The sequence below is a fragment of the Alosa sapidissima genome, chromosome 7, assembly GCF_018492685.1.
Source record: "Alosa sapidissima isolate fAloSap1 chromosome 7, fAloSap1.pri, whole genome shotgun sequence".
NCBI lineage: Eukaryota > Metazoa > Chordata > Actinopteri > Clupeiformes > Clupeidae > Alosa > Alosa sapidissima.
This window is the reverse complement of record NC_055963.1, coordinates 15,174,509-15,194,539: the sequence shown is the minus strand read 5'-3', so window position 1 is coordinate 15,194,539 and position 20,031 is coordinate 15,174,509. Positions and strand designations below refer to the sequence as shown.

At 39.4% G+C, this 20,031-nt stretch overlaps 2 protein-coding genes across 2 annotated transcripts; one reads left to right on the top strand and one right to left on the bottom strand.

The window, feature by feature from the left end:
• The first annotated feature begins 877 nt into the window (after nucleotides 1–877).
• On the top strand, nucleotides 878–10,671 carry bin2a (bridging integrator 2a). The gene is made up of 16 exons (XM_042096795.1): nucleotides 878–1,005; nucleotides 1,886–1,966; nucleotides 2,115–2,169; nucleotides 2,301–2,395; nucleotides 2,490–2,585; nucleotides 2,690–2,797; nucleotides 3,019–3,104; nucleotides 3,900–3,975; nucleotides 4,214–4,296; nucleotides 4,493–4,591; nucleotides 5,168–5,651; nucleotides 5,867–5,937; nucleotides 6,081–6,909; nucleotides 7,725–7,778; nucleotides 8,901–8,960; nucleotides 9,589–10,671. Exons 1-12 carry the CDS (start codon nucleotides 904–906, stop codon nucleotides 5,912–5,914), a joined length of 1,413 nt encoding a protein of 470 aa, XP_041952729.1. The 5' UTR covers nucleotides 878–903; the 3' UTR covers nucleotides 5,915–5,937; nucleotides 6,081–6,909; nucleotides 7,725–7,778; nucleotides 8,901–8,960; nucleotides 9,589–10,671.
• A 2,133-nt stretch (nucleotides 10,672–12,804) lies between these two features.
• On the bottom strand, nucleotides 12,805–19,584 carry dazap2 (DAZ associated protein 2). The gene is made up of 4 exons (XM_042096798.1): nucleotides 19,427–19,584; nucleotides 17,710–17,828; nucleotides 17,196–17,444; nucleotides 12,805–14,835 (listed from the first exon to the last, which is right to left on the bottom strand). The coding sequence occupies exons 1-4, from the start codon at nucleotides 19,437–19,439 to the stop codon at nucleotides 14,707–14,709; spliced, it is 510 nt and encodes a 169-aa protein (XP_041952732.1). The 5' UTR covers nucleotides 19,440–19,584; the 3' UTR covers nucleotides 12,805–14,706.
• Between the last annotated feature and the right edge of the window lie 447 nt (nucleotides 19,585–20,031).

The window sequence follows — 20,031 nt, the reverse complement described above, 5'->3', positions numbered from 1 at the left end:
TTGAAGAAAATATTTCATATGATGAACTAGAACACACAGGGTCAGGTATGGTAGTGTCTTATTTTATTTGTAAAAAAGCTTAATGACATGATGTGAATTTGTGACTTCAGGCTCACAGTTGAACACCGTTGCCAATTATGAGTAACATAGTGTCAACTCATCCTCCTTAGAAACAGAAAAGTGAGGCATGCATGGGGGTTGAAGGTGCTGCTTGTTTTTTAATGAGCCACCTAGCATTACATGTAAGTTGGCTAGCTAGCGAAATTGTGTCACTTGTGTCTGATTGTGTCACTTAAATCAATGTCCACTGCCACTGTCCACTGACCAAACGTGTAAACTCAACTGTGAAACTAAAGGACTAGCCAACTAAAAAAACACTAGGAGAACTGGAGAACAAAATGAGAAAGGAACAAGGATCAAGGCTAGAAGCAGTTTTAATTTGATTAACATGAGCAGTCAGGTTCAGAATCTGTAGCCTACCAGACTTTCTATGAAAGAGATTCTATGAAAATGCACTGCTTGTTAAGCGCATGCACACTGATTAGCACAGCACCTCAAATGCCCAGTGGATTCTGGTGGATCTGTTCTAATATAACCTTAGCTCTGAAGGAGAACACAAGATGTCACCTTTGCTCAGAAATAGCACTACCTGTGTTTTCCAACCTCAGTTTCTTTGGATGAGTCATGGGGCAGGTCATTTCTCAGGGTGGGCATGGGGGTTATCTCTGGGTGGGCGCTGCCCACCCCCGCCCCACCAACCAACCCACCCACCCACATAGACACGCCCCTGTTAGCATGCTGGGAAGAAAGTAGACATGGGGTTTACACATACATGACATATTAAGTTTTCAAATTAATAAACATTTCTCTGTTAAAGCAAAGGACAAGAGGAAGACAAACTTCATGGATTCATCAAAGACAAGTGTCAATGCTGCCACTAGTCCAAAGCAAAAGGGTGCCTTTGCTAAACGGGTTCAACGACAATTCAGCAGAACCCAAGAGAAGGTAGGCTTTAAGTCTTTCGAAGAGTGATGTACTTTCTGGTTTAAGTAACATAATCTAATTCATGTTCATATCGACTGTTTGTGGAAATTTTTCAATTAGGTTATGTTAATCAAACCAGAACTTGGAACAAGACTCTAAAACCCCTTGGGTGTATGGATTCATATTGTCCAACACACAATTCATATGCTCTCAACAAGGCTATTATCTGTAAAGGCAACTTAAATGAACATTATAAACCATGACAGTAGAAACAAAGACAATAACTGCGCCTATATTGTAATTGTCATTGGGTGTAACCATAGATGTTTGATTTGCATCTGGCAAACAGAGAAGTTTATTGGGGCCATAAGTGATCTCCAAATAAACACACCCAGTGCCTGGCTAGTATCATCAAATTCCATCAAAGCGTATTTAAAAGCTGGTCATTTATATTTAGCTAGTAGTAGGCTTACGGTTTACCAATGAATGGAAAAACATTTCCCAAAGAACTATGGTGCATTAAACAATAATTTGATTTCCCTTTTTTAAGCTAGTAGTAGGAGTAGTAGTAGTAGTAGTTTGATTTCCCTTATTTAGCTAGTAGTAGGCTTACGGTTTACCAATGAATGGAAAAACATTTCCCAAAGAACTATGGTGCATTAAACAATAATTTGATTTCCCTTTTTTAAAATTAAACCAGCAATTTTGATGGAAAATGAACTTTAAAAATCTGATTCCTACTGTATGGTGATCGCCTCCATCCGATCACAGATACTCAGGAATCTGTGAAGATCATATTAACCCTAACCCAAAGTGTCCAGTTTTAATGTAAATGTCTGCTTCTGACAAGAAACAGCTCTGCTTGATATTTTGAAGGCATTTCATTTGTGGTGTGTCACAGGTCTTACAGAGGTTTGGCAAGAGTGAGGTGACCAAAGATGAACAATTTGAATATTACGTCCAAGATCTAAACGAACAGCAGGTACCATAAGCAATGAACATACAGTATATAGTTCTCTTAATAATTTCTGATATTTAGCAGTGAGAGATAATTATTATGAATAATGATAATGATCTTTGTTTAAAGGTAAAATGCAGCCTTCAGCTGATATATATAATTAAATTTTCAGAGTGATGGGAGTAGGATATACAAAGACCTTAAGGCGTATCATAATGCTGTCAAAGGTATTTATGTTTAATTTTAAAGCTAATAGTATACCACTTCATATGCCTTGGTTATTACAAATAGATGACTAATGCTTGAGATGTTTTCTATTATCATATCTGGACTGTTTTAATGTGTCCTGTCATTACAGTAATGAGAGAGGCCTCCAAACGGCTCTCTCATTCTCTCTATGATACTTATGAATCTGACTGGAATGGACTTGAGGATCTAGGGGCCATTGTGGAGGTGCGTCACTATTGACATTTTCAAACCAATATTTTTTTCAGAAAGCAAAACAAACAACATGTGATTAAACATAATATTTGTTTTGGTCCAAAAGGGACAAGATCTTTTATGGAATGACTATGAGACAAAAATCTTAGACCAAGCTGCGCGCACTATGGAGTCTTACATGACTCAGTTTCCAGATGTCAAGGTAAAAAAAGATAAGCACTCATACTGTACAAAGAACGACTACTCTTTTTTTTATATCTTGCTCTTTTAACGACCCCCCCCCCCTCTCCAAATGCATGCCTGTAGGAGAGAGTGGCCAAACGCAACAGGAAGCTGGTAGACTACGATTCTTCACGTCACCACCTGGAGGCGCTGGAGAGCGCCAAGAAGAGAGATGACGTCAAGATAGCTAAGGTGCAGTGGAAAAGACCTAATGCAGTTTAGAAGGACAGAAAATCATTGTACATTTTTACATTGAACATCTGTGACATTTTGGAGAGAGGAATGTAATATGTCAGATCTTAGACTTAATCAAACAAAGAAGCAGTATGGCAGAGCTGTCATCTTATCAGCAGGAAACAAGCAGGCCTAGAGTGGTCTGACTCATAATGAAATGTCCACTCTGCCCTGCCCAGGCGAAGGAAGAGTTGCAGACAGCCAAGAGTGTTTATGAAGATATCAACAACGAACTTAAAGAGGAACTGCCTGTCCTTTTTGGGAGGTGAGATATTCAAGGTTCACGCTGCAGCTGGTGAATTTATGCACAGGCTGTGGTTGAGACTTTTTTTGTGTGCTCAAGTTGTTTTCCCTGTGCACTTAGAATAAACACATTTCTTGGTGAGGTTAAACTATTTGCACAGAATAACTTTTGATCTAATAATTTATCTAACTGATCTAATCTTTCCTCACACTGCTTTGCAGTGTGTAACTGTTGCATGTAAATGATATAGAATGATTCTGTGCATGTCATTGTGTCATATCGGGAAAACACATTTGGCATTGCAAAGGCGTTACTGGGGGAATTACCACAGTAGACTACTGCATTTCTAGTTTGTTGACATATTGCCCCAATAGCTATTACACTGGATCATTAGAGAAAATTGTCCTCATGGTCCCAACCACCCAAACAGAGCTGGGTAGATCTGTCTGTTTGTCCTTTCATGCACCACGACCTTGACATGAGCTGCAATAAAATCTTTGCCCTCCCTTCACGTCAGAAATCTTTCAAAATATGTTTTATAGAACAGTCATTGTTCTTATCATGCACCTTTATTTATTTCCACCTCAGATCTCTATGTTTTTTGTGCCTGTTGTGTTTTGGTGTGTTGTTGTGGTGTTAGCGGACGGTCCCCTTTTATGTAAGAGTTTTTTTCTCATTGTAGTGCCTATCTGGTCCAGGGCTCCAAGACATTTTTGGATCTCAGAATAAATTGGACCTTGCTGGTTGAATAAATAATAATGCATATATGTCATGGAGAAATCACTGAATATTAATGTTTTTTTTCCTCAACACTAGCCGTATTGGATGCTATGTGTCGGTATTTCAAGCCATTTCCAACCTGAGTGAGGTCTTGTATAAAGAACTGAACACGGTAAATTGAGTTTCAGTGAATTGTTCAATGCATCTTGTACATGATGGCGAAAGTTGATGTCTGTTTGCAGAGGAATCTAAAATAGTAAAGTCAGTGTTGTTTGTACAGAGAAATGTCTATTGTGAAATTATTGATTCAACTTAATCCCCACAGTGAGGCTAATTGTGATGAAAATACTATTGCATTTTATGGAAACACTCAGTCATTCACCCACGACCTGGTTATACTTTCCTTTCAGATAAACCGTGATTTTCAGGATGTTCTCACTGATCTGAAAGATCAGCATCCAGACAAAGTGTTTGTTATCAACAACCTCCAACGGTATGTGCCTACAGCATCTCACCTGTTTAAAAAGAGTGCTTGAAGGTGTTAGCAATGATGTACTTGTCTGCAGTAGTGCTCAATAGTTATGTTTTGCACCAGGAATTCAAAGATAGGTTTCTGAGGTTTGACAAATCTTTAAATGGATTAGACCAGGTAAATTATCAATGCAAGCACTAACCTCCTCTGACTGCAGCTCTGCCTCAATGAAAAGGAGATCACTGATCTCACCAAGGGCATGGAGGGCCAGCTTCTCAGAGTTCCAGTCTACCATCAGTCCAAGAGGCTCCCTTCGGTAAGATTGCCATCAATTGTTTTAATACATTTTTTCCCCTTTCCCCTCTGAAATGTTATGTATTTTATTATGCTTTTCAAAATGTATTTATTTGTAAATTTTTACTACAACTATCTATTTATTTTGTTGTTTTATTGTTATTGTAATCTATGCATCACTGAGAATGAAGACATGAAGACAATTAAATTCTATTTGTGGTGGTAGGTAATGTGTGTGTGTGTGTGTGTGGGGGGGGGGGGGGGGGTAGTGCAGAGTTAACTTGAATGCAACAGTTTTGAACAAATCTGTTTAGCGTGGTTATGATGTCAAAAATGTTTTCTTTAAACATGCGTGCAGGTTCTTTGAGAGACAGAGAGACAAGGAGAGGCTGTGCAAAGTTGCACATAGCTATACAATGAAAGGATTTCATCCAATTTAAATAGTACAACATAGAAAATCATTGTGTGGTGGTCAATGTTGATATTGTGGTGGGCCGCCACAAATTAGTCAATGTATGGGAAACACTGAATACAGTGCAGAGTGAGAGACTTCATGGCTTATCAGTGCAATGAATTGTTTGGACTGTGTACCATACAGAAGGAAGAATCCAACCAGCCCTCTGAGGAGTGTGGCCAGACCCTCACTAGAGGGATACAGCCCTGAGCCGGAGCTTCGGCCCACTCCAGCAGAGTCCATCGCTGAAGTCCGAGATGACGAGGTGAGCTCAACTCACTCCGAGCAGCCGCTGGCAGAGGCCTTAAACGGAGCATCTGGTGCCAGGTGGAGTGAAAAGGTGGAAGAAGAGGAGAAGGGGGAGGAGGAAGATGAGGAGGAAGAGGAGGAGGAGAAACCACAAGAGGATGACAAACAAGGCAAGCAAGAGCTTACTGCGGAGTCTGCTGCTGCCGGAGCGGGCCCAAAGGCGGCCAACAGCAACTACCCTGAGGCAAAAGCAGCAGAGGATCCACAGGTGAACAAGCCTGACAGCAGTGAGGCACCTGTCAGCAATGTGGTGCTAGAGAATGGAGAGGCATCTGACAGACAAAATGCTGGGGCCGATGTCTCCTCCACACATAGCAAAGTAAGTTTGTGTTTATGGTATTTGGCAAACACTTTGGTTTAAAGCTAATTGGTATCATATTCAGGTTCATTGATTGCCATCAGTGAGTGTCAATCTGTATGTAAATTGTAGGCTATGTAAATATTTATGTAGCCCAGCCACTTTGTTGCCTGCTGATTTCTGTTGAAACATGTTCCTTTCCTGCTCAGTAAAGATGTGTGTGTTTCTAATATAAGGGGGCAGCTGCCAAGGACTCTGGCCTTCACAGGGAGACAGTGATGTGACACCCAATACCGTATATAGAAAAGTATGTCTTGTCTTGTAATTTAACCACTATAATAGCCATTTTAAACAATACGAGTTGTGCCTTTCACTGATTAAAAAACAAAACAAAACATAGTTTGAAGATTTAAGATCTGAGTGTTTCACCATGATACTGTTTCTTGACAGGCAACATTCCATGGAGGGGTCAGAAGATCGTAACAGAACCTTCCATCAAGACATGGGATGGCTGGCATGCAGCTCGCCCAGATAAACACAGCCTTGTTTTTGTCTAACAAAAATGAAAAGGGAACACAGCCACTGTTTTTAAATTGAATATAGCTATTGCCTGATTCCCGAATAAATCTATATGTTGAATATAGAATAGTCTATATGAGAATAGTCTATGTTATTCAATCTATGTTATGACTCAACAGTTCGGCCTATAGAGGAATCCACAAATTAAAAATGTTTTAGCCAATGTGCAATCACCGAAAGTCATAAACTGTAACATCTTCTTTTTAAGCCTGTTTAGAAAAGTGCGACATTCAGAAAATCTCTGAGCAAAAAAAACAAGTTTTATGTGTCTTTTTAGGGAGAAGGTTCTACATTGCAATTGTCCTGTAATAATAGGGCCTAAATCAGATGTAATGTGTTCTTCGATGGCTTAAACGTAAATAAATGATCAAAAACACGTGTTGTGCCTCACTCTGGCTTTATATTTTCGAGGTCCTGCTGAGACTCCACGTTGTGATCTCACCCCTTTCTGTGGCTTGTCAGGAGCAACCCGCCTAACAAGGTGGTATCCTGTCGACTGCTTTCAACTCCTGGCTTTGTGAATTAGCGCCATTGTTTAATTTGTAGGGCGAGAGCGCTAAAGGAAAAGGCACACGCTAACGCGGCGACCCGGGAGTTCCTGGAGTTTGCGTGGTTCCTTATTTTCTTCGAGCTGTTCCTGTTAGGATAAGATATCATTCGCAGGATTGCTGCTCTTTCTGAATCTGAACGTTTACTGTTGGTACGTAAGTAGCAGGCTGTGTCCTACCACAGCCGCAGGACTAATGTGATTATTGGTTTCAAGGTTTTAACATAGTTGGCCTCGCTTACTGGGTGGTTAGTTAACATTACTTGCGCTGACATGTAGCTATGATCCCGTGACATGAGCTACATTGTTTCATTTCACCCTTTGTTGTAGGCTAAGGGCGGTAGGTAAGATGTCAGACAAAAGTTGTAGCTTAGTTTGTAGCAACTGTAGCCTAGTTTTTGATGTGCCTATTTCTGATGGGCCTGCTGTGCAAGTAGCCTAAAACTTTTTGCAAAGTAAAGGGTTTTTTATTTTTGTTATTTATGGGCTAATGAATAAATCAGTCTCTAAAACGAATTTCTATCTAACTGGCCAAGACAAACTTAACCGAAGACCTGAATGCTGATATTCTCGGGGCTTTGTTTTCAGGAAGTGAGAAATGTAACAGATGTGTTACGACTTTTTGACATTTGACTAGCATCCGTAGTAAAGTAAGACCCTATATTGCCACAGCCTCGAACAAATTGTTAAAATAGTTATTATTTAGTGATGGTTAACACAGTCCTGCCTAATCGTAAACAATCTCTAGTTTGAATATCTGGTCTGAGTAGAGCGCACGGAGTAGCCAATGATATTGTCTACCGCCAGCGCCTGCAATGAAGGCCTGATATTTGATGGTTTACATGACCTTCAAGGAGTGACTTCATGAATATCTTTAACTATGATTTTAGATCATGGACAGATTGTAAACTTCACAAGGAGTTTTAAAATACGATGTATTAATGTATGGTGTCTAACCTTTCTTGTAGCGTAAATCACAATCAAAGGGCAATCCATTATGGCAAGCATTGCACCCATGAACGGTATGTGATGTTTATTCGCTGACCTATTGCCATTTTGTAATATTTTAAGAGCAATGTAGGCCTAATACACTTACTTAATGATCATTTGTGGGACTGTTCTGCATTGTCTCTTTGTGATCTCGCCATCACCTGTCGTTGGACCTCAAATTGGGCTCTGCAACAGGTGAAGCAATCACCACTCAATCCAACCCTAAACTTTCACAGACCATATGCACAGCATGATTAGTGCTGATATGTGTTGTTTAGTTATATAATTACAGTGCATGCAAATGTTATCCTAAGGCTTCTTCCTCTTCTTCTTCCCACCAAATTTCTGCGTCTAATTCAGCTTCAACCATTTAACCTAGAAACTTTGTAACGTAGGTCTTGAAAAGGACACTTGAGGAATGTATTTTTAACTTTTAACTTTATACTTTTTGAGTAACAAAAAACAAGCTTATTTTTCCCCATAGACTTTGCATTGGCACTATGACATCACAATGGGCTACTTAACTTGATTCGCACCTGTATCAACTTCCAGCTGCTCAACTAGGCCCCATCAAAGAGCCAGTTAAACTGACTGCACCTGTATCAACTGCTTTCTGCTCAACTAGGCCAACTCTCTCTGTATCTCTCCATTCTACAAGGATATAAGGCACATTCCATCCAACTTTCAATCCATTCATCCTCTTCAAACCATTCACTCATCCACCCATTAAACTATCCATCAACATCCATTACACTATCTACTATCTACGTTTAACTTTTAAACTATATACTCTGTCTCAGGCTTTAAGCATACAATGGCTCTCTTAAGACTACAGATCCTGTTCAACTATTTCCTCTGCCCACAACTGTTTCAAAATAAATGTCCTCACTACAGTAATTCACTATTAAATAATTTAACTATTTAAACTACTCAACAATTTAACTGTTCAGCCATTTGAACTGTCAGTTGTTATCAACTATGACTCCTGCCAACTGTTTCCAAATAAAAGTTTGTTTTGCATTTTATGTTAATATAGTATGTTTATATTTTCATGCACTGGTAATTTCCTCGAAATTACATTTTCTAGTTTGATTCCATTAGTGTACACAATATAGGCCTGCTTTGTGGTATCAGCTGTGTTTTCGTTTCTCCAGCAACATCTGTGAAACCAGTGACGGAACCTCCAACCCAGCCAGATTCTGCGGTCATCGGGGGTAATTTATGTTTCTTTCTCTAGGCTATTTTAAAAGTGTGAATTTGAAGAGTGCTAGTTTGCTCCAATATGACTCAGAAAAGGTCTCATATTGAATCCCATACTCACAAATAAATGGGTGGTCAAATGTATACACATTTACAGTATGTACTTGTATAATGTTGTATAATGCTGCTGGGACTATTGCACAGTAAACTGGCTAGCCCATCTTTCATGTTGTCTAAATATGTTTAATATAATTCTGTATCATGATGAATTTGTAACACATTTTCAATCACTGTAAATGAGTATTGATAATATAATGTATCTGTCAAGTGGCTCTTTGTGACTCCCTTTCCATTCTTTCTGACACCAGCAGAGGGCAGGAGTATGCCATGGCATATGGTAGCACTGGCTGACATTTAATCTTTAATCTGAAAAATACTTGGGAGTTATAAAAAAATCTGCGCTTAAGACACTTAGTGACCGGGTCATGTAGGTTGCGTGATCTATAAAGCCATACCCCAGCTTCAGTTACTTAACATTATCCAACCAGACCTCCCCTGTGTGTATGTGTGGGTGTGTGGTCTTTCAGTTAATCACTGTGGAAGTCTGACTTAAAAAGCATGTGTTTCTTAACTTGATTGTAGTTGTTGTGGTGTTGGTGCTGCTGACTCTGGCCGCAGGCGCCTTCCTGCTCTACCGATACCTGTGCCACAACAAGGGTGCCTACAGGACGACAGGTGAGCCTGCACCTGGAGAGGATCCCGACCAGGTGTACAACGACACCGTCGTACCCATAAAGAAGGAATACTTCATCTGAGGTTCCAACCCTGGACAAAATGTGCCCACTCACTCACAACAGGAAAGGGAGATGACTGTGGAGAGCTGGATAAATATGTTATGTGGTTGAAGGAAGAATAGAAGGGGGGGGGGGGGGTGTTCTGGGGGGATTTATGGAAGATCTAGCTGAATTCACATTGTGCCTGTTTGATCTATGCAGATTGTCATTTGGTGCTCTAACAAGAGGTTGGGTCATGGAGTTATTGATGAAGCTACAGGGAATGGTAGAATAGCGGGCAAAAGCAGTGCTGCTTCGAGGGTGCCAAAGGAAAACGTGTCGCTATTCAGGAAACTTCATGGCTCACAGTTTGCACTCCAGACTTTTACATTTTGATCTGTTTGTATAAAAACAAATGGTGTTCCACTTATTTTTGTATGTTTTAATGAAGAATGATTTTTAACTCCTACCTGAGAAGAAGAAGAAAAAATATACCAGGGTTTTTTTTTTATTTGTTTTCTATAGAAAGTACAGATGTATGCTTAAACTCTTGGAGTCAATATTTATTAGTTGTGGAATTTTCTTTCATTGATGGATTGTTAAATGATCAGCTTTACACAAAGCATGTCAGTATTTTAGAATCGGCTCCACTCCAATGGCCATTATGAAAGCATATTACTAAACCAGTCGGTTTAGATGACATTGGCAGTCTGAAAATGGTATTTCTATTGTACACTAACACTACAGACAGGAAAGACCTTTAAATTGAATGGAACAAAAACCTAAGATGACATTTATAAATGGATAATCTCATATGCAGTGAGTGCAGAAATGTACATGTAAAGTTAGTTTTTTTTCCTTCTGCCTTGTATATTCATTTACATTTGTCTGTTTTGTTGATGTTAACACTTATGTAAGACTTCTGCAACAGTAAATATGAAGTTCACTCAGACATTTTTGTATGAAACCTCCTTCATGATCCTGCTCCATCGGTAGACATTATGCTGTGTAGCATTTCTCAACAGTGCATGAGCATCCGAGTGATATGCCTTTTACAAATTACAAAACAGGTGGAATTCAATTGTCCAAAATATAATTTATTCTAAATTTTAATTGTATTTTTAGTATAAAAGTGTTAAGTGCACCACAGTTCCAATGCAGAAATCACTTCACTTTTTTCCCAAAACCAAGCATGAAGTGTTTCATGTGTCCTCTGACCAACTTACTTCTTATACATGGATTCATTCAGGGGAAAAAACACTAAAAAAAAGGTAAAAGGACATTGGAAAAATGAAATACCTGAACTGAATAGGTCCTTCGGTCATTTCACGAAAACCAGAATTAGATAGTTTTGCAGCTAAATATTATTGCAATTCAATGGAATTTTAGCTTCAAATTTTCTAATCAGATTCTGGCCTCGGATTTCTCACATTTATTTCGCTCTTGGTTGGCATGATCACTAGACTACTTATAAAGACAAGGACAAATGTGCTGGGGATAAGCCATCATAGCAACAGTTACTTTTAAGCTGCTTTGTGAAGTACATCAGCAACATAGGGTATTGGCCAAGGTGCCAGTGGTCTGCAATAAAAAATAAATAAATAAAGAGATACAAAAGACAACAGACATTAAAATAATTGTTGGAATCTAATGTGTAGTTCTGAAAGCTGTGCCCCAGACATTCTGCGTCAAGTCAAGCTATGCATTCACCATGGACATGCCACACAGAAGTGGCACAACTTCAAAATATAAGACATGGAGCTAAATGGCAAGTGTAATGCTTGGAAATGTAAATAATACCTTTACAGCCAAAAACACAAGTAAACTTATTTATTATCGGTTTTAAGTAGAACTTGGGGCAATAACTTTCACAACTATCGTGTCGGATACCCAGTGATACAAAGATTACTTCCAAATTTACTAATAATAAGCAATAAGCAACTGCAAGCATAGACATCTGAATTGCAAATGCCCGTGAAGACAAAAAAATAATATCGGATTGGACAGTGTGGTAGTAACTATTTTAGTGTTTACATGTGTAAGTCATTGTTACTTCATACCTATATGAAGTGGGGAATGTATGTCACCTTGCCAAAATGTTTGTACCATAGGCCATATATGCCAATGTGATCTGCTACTGCTAGGATTTCATTTTAAACAGGAAAGCTAAATGGACAGCACTACATTGCAAAGTTGCATGGAGCATTATTTTTTAAAGAAACTTGTACAGAAAGAAGTATTGGCTAGAGAGCCAGAGAAGTCCAGAGAGCTTGTGACTTTTGTAGTTGGAAATGTTCAGTGAATAAATGAGCCTCTGTAATAGAAGACTCAGTGAATGGATATCACATCAGGAGACCTGTGTGTGTGCTTTTAATTTTGCTTATCTATCTATGTTACATGCAAAAAGCTGTTAATGCCGTCACTATGGGTCACACTTAACACTCGAACAAGGTTACAGGAACTAATTCAATTTTCACCATAACATTTCAGAGGTCTTCCCATTAGTACATGAGCAGTACCTCAGACTGTTGTGAGACACACCAGACTGCACTTGACTAAAGTTAGGTTTCTCCTCATCATCATCAGCTCAGGCAGTCATGGTTTGTGTAACACACTAGAGACAATCTAGCCCAAATCATTACAGTGGGAATTCGTTGTTATGGATGCCTTATAACCTTGTGTTAATATGTTTAAGCATGATTCTCTATGAATGTTTATTGTATTGTAACAAATGCTGTTTCCTTTAAAACAATGAATATTTTGTTTAGTAAAACTAACCACTCAACTAATGTATGCTGCTTCCACTCCAGAAAAAGGCTGTCATGTTCTTACTGATCTCAAACTGAATTAGTGAATGCTTTTCATATTTATGCAAGACATTTGACCTAAAGACTTGGCTACAGGGCTAGACCAAACACATGAAAACAACTTGAAGTGGATGACAGCACACACCGTATAACTCTCAGTATCACTCCTAAGCCTGTATGAATTTTATATCCCCATTTAGTCCCTCATGTGGAACCAAATGCTTGAACCTACATTTGTTAAGTGGTAGCCCTTACACACCATCAGACATTCGCCTCCATAGAACGAAGGTACATTTTTAATGAAACTGCTTTGTAAAATCATCCACACAGGGAGGTGCATGACTTACATTGTATTTGCACTTATAAAGCATTTGTACAAAAAACAAGTTGCAAAATCTAACATTTCAGAGTTGGTTGACAGTGCACATAAATTAATATTTGTAGTATTCCTAAAAAATTTAACAATGATAAATCCTTTATTAAAAACAAACAAAAAAAAATTGTATTTGAAGAAAAGTGCAAAAAGCATGCAGAACCACCAAGATGCAATTACACTAGAAATACGCATTTCACGCACCCCACTACAAAAGACAAGTCACAGCAGTGGTGAGCCTCTACAGACATGGTATGCCTGCAAAACAATCACCATTCACTAAATTTGATATGTTTTTCGTTATTCTTTTTAAATTTTACCTTATGTGCAGAATTATTATGAAAGATGACTTTCAAGTCACAGCAAAAGCTTTTAGTGCATTCTAGTCCAGATCTTTGGTACAACCTGCTCCTTGGTTATACTTCAAAGGAATTTCACTAAGAAGGAAATAAAAACCTTGCTCTTGATGTGCCAAAGGTTGAAAAACTGTAAAAAAAAAAAAAAAAAATGTATAAAATAAAAACAAATTAACAAAATTAAACAGAACAAGAAATCTGATGAAACCTTGACCATGGCATCAGGACTAAGATGACTTAAGCCCATTCTAAGTGGGCGGGATAAACAGGGACTCATTGGGAGACCTAACATTTTTACTCAGCTAACTCAAATTCTGCAGTATGTACAGCTCTGGGTATCCGACGAGGGGCATGAATAGAGGGGAAGGGGATTATAACAACAGCTGACGTGTTACGAAGCCAACCAACCTCTCCACAAAAAGAAAACAAAAACAAAATAAAAAACATTTTGCAACTGCATTGGGTTCTGCATTCATCTGTAAATTTCTTTGCTTATATTTTAATGGTGCTCGTAGACTTTGGCACCTGATTATAGTTCATCTAAGCTCGCCCTGAAGGTACAGTATTCCACTATGATTTCACTCTGTAAACAAATTAAGTCCTTGAAATCTGATTTTGAGGTCATCATTCTCGTGCTTTCTGCTTCTGAATAGATGCTCTATGGATCTAACAGCACCCATCCTTGTAATTCCTTACATCCTAATCCTGATTAATAATAGAAAAATGCTGTGATTACCAAATATATACACAACATTGGTCAAAAAGACAAAACATTTTAAGTCTACTAGTGCTGTGGCCAAATGAGAGCACCTTAAGAGAGGAAGACATTCTGCTAGAGTGTTTCATATAACAAAAGTTACCCCAAAAAATGATACCTGGTGTCCATGGTAAACAAAAAGAAGTAACCCAGAAAAGAGATATCACCTGTGAATCTAAAGCATTGCACAATGGTTTTACAATGGATGATAAAAACAGACAATGTAATTAGTCTGTGTGTAAACTCTATATGTGTAAAAGTAAATATTAATGCGACAACATAATGGTCTTACTATTCGCCCAAAGGCAAAGGGTATGATCATACTCCCACCAAAATGGTTCATTAGCCATTGGCCAGTCGAGTTGCCGTTCTATCCAGCTTCACGCTCAGTCTATTAGCCTTACAGGATGGTCCAGGGTATGGTCAACCTACCACTAGTCTGAGCTATTTGTGCTCTCAATCTGCAGTGGAGTACTGTACCTTGACTAAGGGCTCTAAAATATTACATTCCGTTAGGTGATATCAGTATTGTGGCATGGCCAAGCAGCCCCGAAGGAAGCAAAGAAGGAATACGGAGGGAGAGAGAGAGAGTGGGTAGAGAGAGAAGAGAGAGGTAGAAAGCTAGAGAGAGAGTGAGAGAGAGAAGGGGGCTTTAGGGTGACAGAGAGGAACAAGCCTGGGGTAGAGGCCGCTGTTACCAGATGGTGTAGCCCCCATTGGAGCCACCCATGAAGAAGTTGTTCTTGCGCTGTGTCATCATCACGTTGGCTCCCTGCATGGCAGCTAGCTGGGCAGCATTAGCTGGGCATCCAGGAGGAGGTGGCTGTTTGTGGGTGGGGGAGAAAAGTGAAATTAACAAATCTGTCCAAAGAAAAATCATGCCTAGAAAGCCTTTATGACCATCAGGTGGTTTATGGCAAAATGCTGATGGAGCATTCAACTACAACACATTTTGGCATACAAAATACAAATCTGACCCTATTACATTTCCCTGCTATCCTTTCTCATTGCCTGACATACATACGTGATGTTACCAGACCATATCCATTCACACTAACATGTGTAAGTCTGTAGACTGTGTGGGACTGAATTGCGGAGTTAGGCCAGGACATTATCATGTTCAGTGTTCCATTTTTTGGGGCAGTCCTAAAAGGGTCTATTGATGGTGCAGTGATTTCCCCATTTAGCTTAACCCCTCCCCCTTTGACATTTGACTTTAAAAATAGAATCAGTTCATCTTTGAGTCCAATTGACTATTCGTACCAAATTTGAAGCATGTGCATTGAGGCCTTCTTGAGAGATCACGTTTACTAGATGGGGACGGACAAACGTGCGTACAACCTGAAAACATAATGCCTCTGGCCACAGCTATTGCCAGCGCATAAAAATCTGTTTTCTGGAGTCAGATGTATTGTTTGCAGGTGTTTTCACTACTTAGCTGAACTATCTGGCTGAAGAGTTGTGCCAGTTACAATCAACTGGTTTAGAGAATGGTTGGAAGTATGTGGTAGGACGGTTAAGATATACTGTAGATTCAACACAGTTTGAGAGCTGAATATACCCCTCAAATATTCATAATTTTGACATAATTAATTTAACATACTTAACAAATTTGAGCGGTTAATGACATAATGGTCTTACTATTCGCCCAAAGGCAAAGGGTATGATCATACTCCCACCAAAATGGTTCATTAGCCATTGGCCAGTCGAGTTGCTGTTCTAACCAGCTTCATGCTCAGTCTATTATCCTTACAGGATGGTCCAGGGTATGGTCAATCTACTTTATTTACTTATACCATACTTTACTTTATATTGTATATACAACTAACTATACATACATCCAACTGAATAGACTGCATGTTATAACACTAACCATGCTGTAGCACTAAGTCTATATAACAACACTTTCTGTGCATAACTCAGTTTTTTTACACTTCTGGTTAAATTCTAACTGCATTTCATTGGCTCTGTACTTGTACTCTGCACCGTGACAAAGTTGAATCTAATCTAATCTAAATGACGTTATAGATGGCTAAGCTACACCAGTCATTCCACTTGATGTATGATGTGTATGGGAAAACTGGCAGTAGTAGCAATAGCAATAGTCTACTTTGCAAATTATTTAACACAGTTGGACTGTGTTCAAATTCCAGTTGATAAATGCAACAGCACCACTAAGAGTAAGCTGAACTATATTCACAGTGTAACATGCTGTTAACCACATTAGAGGAGGTGTTGATATCAATATCGTATTGTTACAGCTGGTAAACAGGAAACATTATCTGCAGCAAGAACTCACACCTGTGAAATGAAGTGGTCTGTTGGCTTATCTACTTCATAGGACATCACTTCCACCCATGCAAAACCAAGACAGAAGACATGCGATTTCCTACCCAGATATCTCGGATAGTCATAGCTAAAGATTAACCATTCTGACTCAATCCCTTCAGATAATGCATCCTCCTCACCTTTTTCTATTTAAAATATGCAGTTGGCAAATATGTTGCTGATATTTATGCTCAACAGCCAATCAAATTACACCCCTCCCTTCTGTGGTCCTGAACTACTGTGTTGATTGGCTGTGACTGATTATGACTCAGTCGGAGTCAGGAATGTGAATGATCTTTATTTTTTTTTTAAAACCACAAAAACTGCACGGACATCTGAGAGGGCCGCACCGTTCAACTTCCCAGAACCGCATTAATATAAATATAGGGTTCCCACAGGTCATGGAATTTCTGGAATATCATGAAAATTTGATATAGACTATTTCAGACATATGCAAAGTCTGGGAATTGTATATTTTTTAGGGCAACGGCATAGAATATCAGGGAATTTTGTTGTAGCAGTTAATTTACTTGCCAAAATACATTAATACAAATATATTTCCACGCAAAATTGATGTACATCTCGTTATTAGCTTTACTGCTTGCTTGAGTGGTTGTGGTTAGCCTAACTTTGTTTATTCAATGCCCATTTATTCATCTCAAAGATTCTTGAATGCTCTGAAGTCGTTGGTCGGTATTTTGTATCATTCATGTCATGGAAATTCAGGTTTTCTTGTCAGCGAAAATCATGGAATTTTACATTTGACTTGGAACCCTGTAAATACTTCATCATGTCACATGTACAAGAACATGAAAATCAGTTTTTACTAAAAGCCAAATATTTCTGTCTACTTACAGGAAGGGCAGGATTGCTGCTGGTTCCAAATCTAGCTCCTGCATCAAAGCCCCCCTCCACCAGGACTGTGGAGCCTGGGGGGTACACCGCCCCCATAGGATAATAGGCCATCGGGACATTAGGGCCCATAGTCCCCACAGGCATCGTCTGTGGCAAGGGCATGAACATCTGAGTGCCTGGGTAGGCGGAGGACATCTGCGCCATCTGACCAGGAGCAGGGGGTGCGTGCATGTACCTGGGCTGGTAGATCTGTTAGTGGCAAGAAAGTGCATGTAAGGAGAGGGAGAGTAAACAGTATATTGAAAAATGTGGCTAATGGCAACTGGAGCACAAAAAATAGCATGTTGCCTCTGCATGTATGTGTGAGGGCACGAGGGAGAGGAAACAGTATGGTAAATAAATGTGTGCAACTGGCTAAAATAAGCGTGTTACCTTTGCATGTATGTGTGAGGGCACAAAAGGGAGTGAAAAATGTATGCAACTGGCTAATGGAGCACAAAAATTAGCGTGTTACCTCAGAGTACGCCGGAGGTGCATCAGAGTAAGGAGGTGCCTGGGCAGGGACCTGCATAGTTTGGGGGTACATGGGGGCAGAGCTCTGCTGGGGGTACACAGCTTGCTGAGGATATGAGCCTGTTAAGACATAAACATAAGATCTAGTTAAGTCAAATCGTTTAATTTCAATTTACAAGTAACAATTTGTTGTAGTTGAAAAACCCAATGTCATGGGTCCTTTCTGCAAATTTGCAAACATGTAGAATGGGGGTAGAGGTCCATTAGGGTTTAGGATTAAACATGCTAGGGCTGTGTACTGTAGTTTCAACTGGCACCCGACCTGTTTCTGGTCAAATAGGTTTTTGCTGTGCAATAATTTAGAAACCATCTCAAGGCCTGGACCTTTTGTGTTTTTTCACGCGACAATTGTGTTTTTTCACCAGGCAATCAGACTGATGCACAATGGACAGTAAGGGACTGTTATGTATGTCTGTGATCACAGACATATACTCTTATCTTACTTATCGCTTATAATAAGGTGTAACAATAAGTTAATCTTAAATTGCACAGGGTTGGAGACACTGGTCCATGGATCAGGCCAGCATGTCCACCTGGTGGCCCAACCAGCTACATAAGCAAAGACCAGCTAAAACCAGCTACCAGCGTAAACTGGTTTTTACCTGATTTTTTCAGCAGGGAAGCAACACTGACTGATTCCTCCTTACTTACACCCCCCGTCCTGTTCTTTCTTTTGTCCTGTCTTATATGTCACTATGCCTGCGTAAGGAAATTGCCCCTCGGGGATAAATAAAGTTTTTTTTAATTGAATTAACTAATTTTGTGATGATAGCAAGGTGTCCATACGTCATCTCTAAGCAATGTGGATGTAGTGTCACGGGATTTATGTGGTTCATGGTGACCACTACAGGCAAACCCGTAACATAAAGGATTCAATCTATGGATTCAACATAACAAAGGCAACTGAGGCGAGCTATGACCAAGAATTACAGAAAAAAATTAAGACACCATTAACAGCTATTTTACAAACGCCGAACACAGGATATAATGACAATATAGTCAGTGGTCATTTTACAATCATACATTGCCATTAAGCATTGCACAAAATCGACATCAATAACGCTACTCTAAACCACGCACATTCGAACCAGATCGTCTCGCTGTTGCAGGCATATTGTGCTATACATCACTGCCGACTTGATCTGTCCAAATAACGCTAAGAGTCACAGATTCCAACAGACAAAGAAATGCATGCTGCAAGGGGAGCAATGTTTTGGGGTCACCTTATGTATCACGTCATTGGGTGAGCTTGCCAGTCTCAGCAGCCATCTAGCATCTAGTTAGCGGAGTCATTTTGGCTAACATTAGCTTGATGATTGTAAAAACACCATTGTCATAACGTTAGCCGAAACACAATTTGAATTGACGGAGGTAATTCAACACATAATGAAGTCTATACTTTTTACAAAATAACGTTATGTTCTTCAAAAGACAAAAGATTAACAAGAGGATGTAAGATCGTACTAAAGCTTACATCCCATGGTGGCTTGCGTTATTTATTTGCCTGACTAGTTAGCTGGCTAATTGTAGCTGCTAGCTAGAAAATGGTCGTTATATAACTAGCTAGTGAGCTAACTGTCGAGCTAGCGGGGTTAAATATCCTGTGATGAAAGATCGAAAGTCACTGATCAGAGAATGCTGACAAACATTCTTATTACCTTTGTTGTTCATTTTCCGTGAATTGGTTAATGTCGACAAAGAATTTGAGACACGGAGGCAGTCTTGATCGCTGAAGTAAAATCGGGGCCTTCCTGACAACAAAAACACAGCAGCCTAGTCAAAGTTCCCTGTCTTCACTTCCTTGTTTTCATGGTCGTTGTCGTACTCTCCTTTGAGTGTTGGTTTATACTACGTCATTCTGGTTCGGCAACTCCTTGTTAAAGCGACATGACTTATTATCAGGAAAGATAATAAGTCCTCCATGATGGCCAATAAATTTAGTCTCATGACCAATAAATCTAGTCTCGTGATCTTTCTCTCCATCCTGAATGTAGGCACATTTGATTTCAATTGAAATAAATAAGATGGAGTAGGCCTAATGTTGTTGAGCACTGACATTGTAACATGGAATCGAGACTGGAGGCTACCAGTGTTTTTCCTTGATGCCCATATGTGAGCCTTGTTGTCCAAAACTAGTCAATTTAGAGGAATGTGTTCCACCTCAGTACTTTTTTAAGTGGCATGATGTCATGGCTATTTATGAGGTGGATTCTCTATGTGAACAATTTCCATGTCCAGTTGAATTTATAATGTTTCCTTGACC

Excerpts from the sequence above, each read along its gene's own strand:
- dazap2 (XM_042096798.1), bottom strand. Across the intron at positions 17,445-17,709 it reads CACCTCCGGCGTACTCTGAG|ATCTACCAGCCCAGGTACAT; the intron begins GTAACACGCTAA and ends TGCCACTAACAG. Across the intron at positions 14,836-17,195 it reads GCAGCAATCCTGCCCTTCCT|CCACCTCCTCCTGGATGCCC; the intron begins GTAAGTAGACAG and ends ACCCACAAACAG.
- bin2a (XM_042096795.1), top strand. The coding sequence starts at position 904 with ATGGATTCATCAAAGACAAGTGTCAATGCTGCCACTAGTCCAAAGCAA. Across the intron at positions 2,170-2,300 it reads GTATCATAATGCTGTCAAAG|TAATGAGAGAGGCCTCCAAA; the intron begins GTATTTATGTTT and ends CTGTCATTACAG. Across the intron at positions 3,976-4,213 it reads TGTATAAAGAACTGAACACG|ATAAACCGTGATTTTCAGGA; the intron begins GTAAATTGAGTT and ends CTTTCCTTTCAG.